Consider the following 11052-nt stretch of genomic DNA (forward strand, 5'->3'; position numbering starts at 1 on the left):
AAACAGCGTGCTCATGTAACAGACAGCTGTGAATCTGCTTGGGAGTTTGCTTCTACCTTTTGTTTGTTGATTTACGTCACACTTCTTTATGTCTTCCTGGATAAAATATCAAGCAATATAGGTGAAAGGAAAGCATGTTTTTGAGGGCTGAACAATAGCGGTATTGTGTATCGTTGTGTTTCTAAAGTTACTGAACGGCATTTTTTATTGAGATGTTAGTGGCAGCGGGGCTTTGAACTGAGCCTTTCTACGTAAACTGGCCGTCCGTTGTGTTCAGCTCTTTCTCTTCTCTCCTTTCTGACGCATGTGTCTTATCGTCTGGGAACCTCCGAGCTCGGATTTTGAATGTCTGTTGCTTGTTGTCAAGTTCCAAAACTTTCCAACGCTTTCTTCCGCAGTCTTACGATATGCAACAGCATGGGGGTCAAACACAAATCATACTATGACCACTTATTCCTGTCCCTCTAAAGCATTTATACACAAATAGCTAGGATTCCAAATGGATTCCACCTGCCACTTCCAGTTGGAAAAGAATGGATAACAATGTGAACTGTTAGAGATTCCAGACAAAACAAGGCCGGTCTCAACATGTTACAAAGTTTTGCAATGGTTCATCTGTACCACTGACCACTGATTCACACAACTGTACTGGTCTTTGAACTAAACTGCACCACTGATACAGACCCACACTTCCGTACTGACAGTGGTTCACACTAATTCATAACAGCACTGATTTGAAAACAAGCTTCAGTATTAACACTGGTCCACATCGATCCATACAGCAATACAGCCACTAATCCACATTCATCCATGTTTTAAAACAGTATTAAAACTGATCCACATTTCTGGATCAGTACTTGTAAAAGCTCACACTACTGTTTGCACTGTGTGATCACATGAAATCATTCAGTCAGATGGATGCAGGGACTGTGAGACACATTAAAAAGGAAATGAAATTGAAGGTATTGTAGTGCCTTTGTGTAACTGACCGGGGGAAACAGGGAATCCTGAGGGCAGACCTCACTTTATCTCGCCATAGTGATTTGAGTGTATGACGTGGCAGCTGCTATAAAGGCTCCGCCCGCAGAGCAGACAAGCACACGCAGAGCTAGACTCTCGTGGAGCTCAGCCTGAATCACAGACATCCCTGCTGGTCTCGCAACATGAATGTGCTTGTTCTCTACTCTCTGCTTCTAACAGGTAAATCTCGCTCCCTGAAGTGTGGGCCTGTTCACACCTCATTCTGAACTAATGTTACCTATCTTTTGAGCTGAGGGATTTTGCTCAGCTTTGAAACCAAACCGATAGTGCACTTATTCCTAATGTCTTTAAAGTATAACAGGTGTGTTTGCTTAAGATATTTTTTCTTTTGGTTGCTCCAGAACGTTTGTGTCATACAATATGTGTTATTTCTGACTTTTTTTTTTCACTTCTCTACCTTGTCTTGCACCTTGTTGGGCAGCTTTGAGTAACTTGTTCCCTGCCAGCTATGTAATTTTCATAATTTGACTGATGTCTGTGATTAGTTGTTGTGGTGCTGTTAAGGTGATTTTTAAGTCAACTGATTACATTCAACATCTCAGTTTGTAGCATCGTCAGGACCTTGGGGTTGGATCCCTCCAAAGCCGATGTTGCACCACACACAACAACCCCAAACCGCATCAAGCTGACCACAACATCTGCAGCTATCGACCCCCAGAAGGAAGAAGATGCAGAACTAGACCATGACCAAGAGGAAGGGTCACTCACAGATGCAGATTTGCCTCAAGGTATACAGGTCGATAGCAAATGTAATGATCAAGTAAAGGGAACCTTGTTCATCCTTCTATCATTTTTGATAGCTATCGCTTTTTGTCTTTAGTTAGTGTCTTTTCACTGTGGGACTGTGGAAGAGGCTTTTCCTCATTGTTCAAATTCAGTGTTCTAAGATATTTTGTGCTTACCCTTCTGGGAGTTTGCACACCTACATTTATCCTTATTTTGAAGAGCTCAGTAGGTGTGTGACTGACTGTCTTGCAGCATGGTAACATTCCTCAGCAGTGAATTTGTGATTACGTTGTGTTCTTGCAGTTCAGCTTCTGAGTAAGCCAGAGGACAAAGGGAAGAACCGGAAAAAGGGAAAGGGCAAGAGGAAGTCCAAGAACAGAGGCAGCCCCGAGAGCACGCAGAAGACACCAAGCTACACGCAATACCCCACCGGGCACACTGACATGGAGGATCCCTGCTCCACCACACACCAGGATTACTGCATTCATGGTCACTGTAAATACATGGAGGACCTGAAAGCGTCCACTTGCATGTAAGTGAAAACGCAGCCACCCTCCGTGACCCCAACACTGTCCACCAGCATGTATTTATGCATGTTTGTGTGATACCTCCCCATACCTCTGTCCACTGGGGTGTGTTTGCATGTATCCGCATGCAGTGTTGCGTGCTCAGAAGCTACCTCCACCCTGAGACCGTGAACTTATGTCTGTCATCCATACGAGAAAGAGTGAGTGAGAGAGAGAGAGGGAGAGGCAGCAATGTGAGAGCCGGTGTGAGGTTATGGGTTTTGTTCTCTCCCACAGCTGTATACCGGGTTACGATGGGGAACGTTGTGGGATCAGGCTGCTGAAAACAGAGCAAAAAGAGTCAGACATGGGCCAGAACGCGGCGGTGATCCAGACGGTGCTGGTTGTCATCGCTGTTGTACTGTCCCTCATCAGCTGCACCACCATTGTCCTCATGATGTGCGCCCAGTAAGTTCTTCACACTACTCATTCAAGCAAACAGCATAAACCGTACGCGGTTCTTCAGAAAGTTTCCCAACAGCTCTAAAGCGCGCAGCCTAGCAACGTGATACGGCGTGACTCCAAGCTCGCAAGAGCACCTGATGATCAAAGGTCAAGCAGAAGTAATCTCCTGCGCTATCACAGAGCCATGTCCCCAATTCACCTGTCACACCTTCGATAAATGTAGCCTAAAGTAGGAATCTGTGCAAAAGTTCATATTTGTGCTGTGTCAGTTGAAATCCAGGTAAGCGCGGTTATCGCCATTGTTAGCAACCAACGGCTAAAAATAGTAAGAACAATGACAAGATCAAGTGTAAATGTCCAATGTTAGCACAGTGACGCAAAATAGATCGAGGAGCGATCCCTGGTGTACAACTCCCAAAATGCCAAACAATCCCAAAAAATAGCATTGCTTAGTTATTTCTGCATGCATATTAATTAAGAGCTCCTCTTCCTCGAAGATATGTAGCATACACTAACAGGACACTCTCCCCTTATTTAGTTACAGGACACAGAAGAACATCCTGGCGGCCTACCTGGGAACGGGCAGCGAAAAAGAAAAGCTTCAAACAAATGCTAACAGCATTGTCGTCTGAGGGAAAAACAAGAAAGGAACGCGGCCTTGTTTCGGGCAAGGTATTGTTTTGGAATGTTAGTTTGGGGCACTGTTCTATCTGATCTGGCTTGCCCAGTGCGACTCTCTTTCAAATCGGGCAAATTACATTAGATTAAGACAAGCATCTGATGCAACGCGATGTGTTTACGCACTTGCCACGCTCCATTCCTGACATACTTTCGGTGACTCAATGAGCTCTTTCGTGAACTGGCTGTCTCTGATTTCTGGTCACAGTCTCTCACCTAAGGCACCACAGAGGTGTTGGAGCCACATCATTCGCATTGCGCACATTTCACTCAGTGTACTGAGGCCTCCTCACCTAAGAGATGTGGGGTAGAGCCCACACAAAGGTGTACTGTTATGCCTCAAGCAAAAGTACCCTACCTCATATACCCACAATAGGAAATAATGGGGGTGAGGTGAAGCAGGTGAGGCGCTAGGCAACGGCGATGGGATGTAAATGTAATTTAAGCCATCTTACTGTCAGTGTAGCTAACCATCTGCATTCGCTTAGTAATCTTTCCGACTTAACAAAGAAAAATGAGCAGAAGGACAAATCGCAATGCTAATTCTGTTACACTACGTTTATTTTGACTGTTTGCGAACTACGGCGAGAGAAAAATTTCAGCTTCAGCTTAGGCTTTGCATCACTGTTGTCTGTGCTTTGAATTTCGTATTTGGAAATGAAGAAAGCTTCAGAAAGTCACTCGGAAAATCGTTTTAGATATTTTGTTTGTGAAATTGGTCCCATTACAATAAGGTTTATGAACAGTTTGTAATCAGGTTAATAATTAGGTTGTAACACTTCGTAAATCATTAATAGACCGTTATAATCAAGTTAGAACATGGTTTTCTTTGTTAATGAGTTACTACAATTTATAAGTGGCAAAAGGGAGCCTTAAGATATTCCTGATACCCATCCCATAATAATTGTGTTTTGTATTTCCAGAAGTTGAAGAAACTCACTCACCAGAAGGTATGAATTCCAGAGCAGCGGAAAGAACACAGAAACGTCACAGTCCAAATTTTTAGAAGTACTGTACCATAAGTTTTATTTATTGATTTGTAACTATTTATTGAACAACCACGTTTTATGTCTTACGGTAGATGTTTTTTTGTGCAAATGTACATCAAGAGGTTCAACCTGTTTCGTTTAATTTATTTATTTATTACAATTTGCTCAAATTAAGCAGTGTATTGTAAATAAACGTTTAAAAGGTTGTTTCGCTTTGTCGACTTAAGCTACCTCTGTCTCCTCATCTTTCTCTCGTTGTCAATTTCTTTCTTTGTTCATCCTATAAGGAAACATGGGACTTTCCATTGGCTGTGGCACTGATTCTTTCAAATTCGTGACGCCATGATTCGCCAAAGTGTTTTGCACCAGAAATGTACAGTATACCTCCTCTGATAATCACTTTAAAGAGCTGAGAGCGAAAAACAATAACGTCCTTGTTGGGAGGCCTCATCAGTCAGAGCCGTAATTCATATGTAAGTCACACCTGTGCCATAAAGAAATATTTTTTGTATGGGGGTTATAAACAACTATTTTTTTAGAATGATGGGTTGTCTATACCTGAATAAAGAGACTGAATCTTTTGACATAATGCAAGACAGAAGTGGGGGGGGGGGGGGGGGACACATGCTTATCGTCACGTCTGGTAAGCGGATGCATTCCAAGCAGAGCAGACATGGAGCGTAGTAATGCACTGCTGCTGGTTAGCTATTTCAGTTTCCGAATGCAGTATGTAAACAATCAAGACCAAAACTATTTTAACTGTCGCTCTCTTCACCAGTGTTTTTCTGTGCATGTGTATGAATGAGAATTCACGAGAATGGACATATTTCCTGCCTAAAATGCTGGTAAGTTTTTTTTTTTTTTTAAATTAGACCAGGGAATTAGACCTGGATCCCTTGGCTTAGGTCCGCATACCTTTTATTTGTCCCATGATAGACAAATTTTGAACCAATATTTTCCACTGGTACTTCTAACTTTTTTATCCGGAGTGACCTACATTATATAATTTACATATACTCACAATTTTTTCGTGATGTACTTTTGTTTATTTACCACGAATTACAACATAAACGGAACCATTTCACCAATATATATGTGTGTGTGTGTGTGTGTGTGTGTATATAGAGAGAGAGAGAGAGAGAGAGAGCACAGGCCAGGTGAAGAGCCTCACCTGTTGTCTATTCAAAGAGAGAAGGTTCCGGCTAAATGCCTCTGTGACTCTTTCCATTGTTCCAGGAAAAAAGGTGAGCATAATTGCAGAGCACAAGTAAAAATGTGCCTGTAGCATTCCTGGGCACAAAAGAATTCATAGAATTACAAAGGTCACTTGACAGGGAGCTGTGGGCAGATATTGACATTTCTGTTCCTGTGGCATCATGTAATCTGTAGGATCTAGCACTGTTTAGGAGATCCCAGCATTCCTTGGCTCAAAGACTCAGCAAACTAGCTGATCAAGGAGGCCGTTGCTGCTGGGATTTTGATATTTTTATTTTATCAGCTTCTTAATTCCATCAACAGCTTGTATCTCCCTCCAGGATGCTTACTGTGAACTTTTTTATTCACAATAACTATGATCTGTTTGCTGGAAAAGTAACTTGTAACTAGCGAACTGTAAATGGACAGCACATAATTTGAGTTGAATGAAAACATCTGCTAAGCAACAAAATAAAAATGCAAAAGTAACCAATACACAGAAGTGAAGGAGATGCCAAAATTAGCACAGACTGAGTGAAACAAACAAGGTAATGAAATGTTTTTGCGTTTTGCTGCTGGGACATACTTGACTACAAGCATCTGTCCATTGATAAGATTCTTCTTCTGGCATTCCAGCCCCTGTCTCTGCTTGCCCATCTCACGTTGAAGCGGGCACACCCTTGTGATATGCACATCGCAAGTTGTGTCACAGGAAGTCAGAAGATTTAGCTGGAGGAACAAAAGTTATGGTGCAGGAAACACAGCAATAAGCAGAAACAATTTGACATTTTGTAGCAATGTTGGTGATTTATTAGAGAAAAATGTGTGTTCAAGATCCCTGGTCAATAATGTAAGATAAACAGAATGGAATAACAATAATGAGATTTGACGATGAGATCACTCGTGAATACATGTGTGGACATTGGTAGTCAGGATACAGTATCATAGCTGAAAGTAATAAAAATTCAAGAAGAATTTGAGTCCAGCATACGGTTGAAATTTAAACCCATATAACATAGGTTGAATTACAAACCCACGTAAAGTTGACCACGTAAGGCCTGGAGAAGTTGATGATCTAACTTCTTACTGTAAGTTCTTGAGTTGCCCTGGGAGTTTCCATTAATAATTGCTTCTTGAGATCATTTCTCCCGGTGTTCACAACGTCATGTGCCTGAAATAGGACTGGTTGTTGAGAATCAGCCTTCAATATTCCCCAGAGCTTAGGGGGATGCCTGGCCTAGTGATTCCCAAAGTTGTAGATCCATGCAGATGATTTGACAGTTTCACAGGCCCAGTAATACTGTGAAGGTCCACATGACAACTCTGTGGTGGAGGCGGTGGGGCAAACTGAGAGGCACTACGTTTTGGCCAGATCCTTCATGAACTTCTGAAATGAACTCGGACTGCATAGGACGTCATGGGGGATACAGATTTCAATGAAAATCCCTGAAGATAAGAACTGGGACAGCACTTAACAAGGTGGCATTTAACCTTGCATGCTGTATGCGCCACAGAACAAAATGGATATGATCATACTACATTTTTCTGCTTTTCTCTGAATTCTTTCAGCCAGGACTGAATAGTGGCCCTGTAATATATGAAACAGTTTACACTGTACTTCTCTTTTTATAGGTAATATTCCAGTACCTGAGGCAGGAGAGTCAGACTGTCAGATCAGAGAAGGACTCTGGCTGACAGAACTCGCAGGTAAATAACAGATCGATGTAGCTCAATTTTATAGCTGCGTAGAAAGATTGACTAAAAAAGAATGTATTAAAATATTATTATTTAAAAATATTATTTTAAAGACTGACCAATGTTTTTAACTAGTATGAAAACAAAAATGACCTAACATGTAACACATATGACCCAGGCAAATATACACTAGTGGCCAAAATTGTGGAAGCACTTAAATTTTTAGTAATTGCAGAACTATATTCAATTATAGCTCCAGTTACTTATTTAATCATCCAATGTATGCCAATTATAACATTCTTTGATTGTTTATAATCATTACCACCAATATTCATGTAGTAATTTTTAAACCTTAATGCCAAAAATGCAAATATGGCTTCTCCTCTCATTCCCCTCCTCCCAGTGAGTGTTACGGGAGAAAACACTAATAAAGCATTTCCAGCCAGTGATCAAGCTTACAGTATAACCCACTGTTAGGTGCAGCTTCCTTACTGATTCATTCTTCATTGTTTAATTTCCTCTATGACACACAGAAGGTCAATATTAACACTCCCATCAAGCATTTCTGAGGTATTAATCAGCCAATTTCCCCAAGAAAAAAATGGAGAGTTATTAGGATCAGAAGTAGCTCCTGCGTTTGAGAAACTTACCTGGCAGAGGTTCATCTTACCCGATGCACTCCTCAGAGCAAGGAGTCAGCCCACTCCTGTCACGCCTTCATCACTGCACACATCCGCACTCACTCACCTGCCAGTTTTTCGTTCTGCTTTATTTTGCATTTACTTTATAATCAAATCAACAGTCTGTCAGCAAGACCGATGGGAAACTCACACCCAGTTTGCTGATACTCAGGGTTCTGTAAAATCTAGGTATTATATTTTGATTCTGCACTCTGATATTACCCATAAAGGTCTATGACTACTGTACATGACAATAAAAGTAAAGAAATGCTCATCATCTCAAGGCTGGATGGAAAAAGGGGCTCTGTGTCGTCAAATATTTATGTACAAGCTAAATATAACTGTTTACATTGTTGACATTCTTCACTGTGCATTTCATTCCCATGTTGTCAAGGGAGTTTTTGGTCTAAACTGAAAAAAATGGATGGTCCACATAAAAGATGCAGTAGACTCTCCTGCATCGTGTCACGGTTGCCGGCACCTTGTAAGGGAAATCCCTGGTCAGAGATCTGCCACTGCTTCAGTGGAAAAACATCACTGTTTGCTTTGCTCCGTGACCAGAACATGCCTGAAGCTCAGCTGTGACCTGAACCCAAACAGAGAGGAACAGGAACATCGAGAGCCGTCCCAGGATTCCCCATTGTTCTCATGCCTGACATGGTGCAGGGAAATGAAACAGGTACAGTCTGTTTGTCTGGATGGTGGTAAATTTGGTTCCATCATGACAGGGTCCGCAGGAAACTATGCAGCTATGCACAAACAGGGAAGAGCATGGCAACACTGTCATTAGGATACACTTACAAAATGATCCTTTTTAACCATTTAATAGAATCGGACAGTGTTGCAGGGTATGGTCGGGTCTGGTACAAGAGGGTTGCATTATGCTATTATATCCTGGAAGAACAAGTTCAAACATTTTAAAATTGTGTAAGAGGATGTCAGTTAAATGTTTGTCTGGGTTGGGCCTATGGGAGCCAGCTGCCCAGGATAATTAATGATAATGCAAGAAAAAATACCACGAATTTGCGGAAATGAGTGAAGGTTTTCATACAACGTGTAACTGGAAATCATCCATGGGTGATTCATTTTATCTCCATTTATGGTTGTATAACCCTGGAGACTGTCTAGTTCACAATGGGATTCGAAGGTCTTATTGGCAATTTTACCAGCAGACAAAATTTGGTAATAAAGAGGATGCCATTTTTCCCAAATCAACAGCGAGATTTTTTAGCTATTTAGTCATTACCAACAGGGCTGTAGAAATGAATGAAACATACTTTATGTGAATGGGCCATAAATTCCAAAAGCTTAACAGGAAATAGTGGAATATTCAGCAGCTGGTGATATTAATAGTGTAAGCCTAAATTTATCTAACCGACTAGTGTGTGCTAAGAAAGCAAGGCAGCTGTAAAATCCGAAGGTTTACATTCCAATAGATACTGGCCCTACAGTAGGTCCCTTCCCAGTTTCACAGGACACTTGTTTCATTTCCTGCCATTGCTGAAGAAACATGCTTTGGAACTGGGGAGTGAGTAGCAATCAGCAAGCACAACAGACAGAAGGCATGTGCACATACAAACACACACACCCACACACACAATCACATGCCATACATTTTTAAAATAATAATAGACACCCATAACTATTTTAGTTAGCTATTTAGGTTAAGGTTGAGTTTGGGAGCTGTACCTTAATCGTGCTTATTGTGATGTCAAACTTTCTTTCTAAATTTTTTTCTAAAGTGTTTTTTAATTCGCCTCAGTAGAAACAAATACACTCACACTGTCACTCACAGACGCAGCCTAGTCCAATAAGTCACCAGAGGGTTTAATGGGCTGGGACAAGTTTACAGATTCTGCAAACCATTTTGTGTCTGGTTATAATACCTTCTTGTCACAAATGTGAGGCAGCGCAGCAGAATTCCACAATTAAGAGACCTGCAATTTTGCAGTCATCTTAAACCTATTGTTTAAAACATTGATTAGAAAGACCCAACTGAATGAGCAGTTCTAAATCTGTCAATTCTTTGTGAGGCTGAATAACAGCGTTACTAGCATTGTCAGTGGCTGATGGCCAATTGTAGAGGAAACCGAAGTATGTCTCTTAATGACAAGCTGAGAGCAAACATTTGCTAAGTGGGTAACATGTTTGTGTCATCAGGATTTCACAACATACTGTAACAACTGGTTTCATCATTTGCTTGTGTATGCGTGCAAATTCCTTTAGGTCAGTGTGTAATTACCAAAGCTATATTACCATCACTATGCTTAACATTGCACCACTTTAGAAAAAAAGGCCTTGTCTGTTCTCATACTGGTTTGTTCCTGCGGCGGCGGTACTGATTCATGTGACATCATTCATCTGATAAAGGGCGGCTATCATTGTTTGTTTAACTGCCTTTCATTTTCAGTAAATACAAGAATCTGTAAATATAATGAATCTAGAGTGAAATAGAATGGAATGAAAAGTATTATATATAATATTTAATGGCTTACAAGGATTACCGCAGGTTTTCTTAATGAATGGTTCGCAGAGTACACTAAAGACTTGCCGCTACTACGAAGCTACTGACATTCCGAAATCACATTTTCAATAGCAGCGACATCTGTTGGCTGCTCTGTGTAATGGCGAAACACCACATCGCGTGCTGGCCGTTGTATATTTAGTACAGTACTGAAGGTAGAACGCTTGAGTTCTATACTTCTCACTCATGCCTGACCTAAATAGTGCCACAGCACTTACTTAATCACTGTTTGATGAGCAGGCAGTACGGCAGAGGACAGAGCAGAGCACACGTCCATAAAGTGCTGTTCAGACTACTACTTAGGAGAATAAAAACTTTCCATCCTGAAATATAAGCATATGGTTTCTTTTTTTTTTGATGGTGTTAATATTTATATGTGTTAGAGATAATAACGATATTCGTACATTTAAATAACAAATGTTAAATGTCAAATATCAAGCATTTGAATATTTAAAAAATGACCAATACAACAGAACTGCAGTGACATAATTCAAACTTACATGATCTTTGTTACACTTCGGCAGGATGACTGCCTGTGACATCAGTGCATTTTA

General features: G+C 41.0%; 1 protein-coding gene across 2 annotated transcripts; it reads left to right on the top strand.

Annotated features, from left to right (window-relative positions):
* The first annotated feature begins 1046 nt into the window (after positions 1 to 1046).
* Positions 1047 to 4611, top strand: areg (amphiregulin). 2 transcript variants are annotated; one of them, XM_049004230.1, is made up of 6 exons: positions 1047 to 1200; positions 1584 to 1769; positions 2071 to 2299; positions 2571 to 2741; positions 3277 to 3410; positions 4340 to 4611. In XM_049004230.1, the coding sequence occupies exons 1-5, from the start codon at positions 1164 to 1166 to the stop codon at positions 3368 to 3370; spliced, it is 717 nt and encodes a 238-aa protein (XP_048860187.1). In that variant the 5' UTR covers positions 1047 to 1163; the 3' UTR covers positions 3371 to 3410; positions 4340 to 4611. The 2 variants fall into 2 exon arrangements, with proteins under 2 accessions (XP_048860187.1, XP_048860198.1); XM_049004241.1 differs by having other exon boundaries at positions 4343 to 4611.
* The last annotated feature ends 6441 nt before the right edge of the window (positions 4612 to 11052 follow it).

The sequence above is a fragment of the Brienomyrus brachyistius genome, chromosome 2, assembly GCF_023856365.1.
Source record: "Brienomyrus brachyistius isolate T26 chromosome 2, BBRACH_0.4, whole genome shotgun sequence".
NCBI classification, from domain to species: Eukaryota; Metazoa; Chordata; class Actinopteri; order Osteoglossiformes; family Mormyridae; genus Brienomyrus; species Brienomyrus brachyistius.

Bases quoted from the DNA above. Each gene is read 5' to 3' on its own strand.
- areg (XM_049004230.1), top strand. From the start codon at position 1,164: ATGAATGTGCTTGTTCTCTACTCTCTGCTTCTAACAG. The intron at 2,300-2,570 runs GTAAGTGAAAAC...TCTCTCCCACAG, and splicing joins CTGAAAGCGTCCACTTGCAT to CTGTATACCGGGTTACGATG. The intron at 2,742-3,276 runs GTAAGTTCTTCA...CCCCTTATTTAG, and splicing joins GTCCTCATGATGTGCGCCCA to TTACAGGACACAGAAGAACA.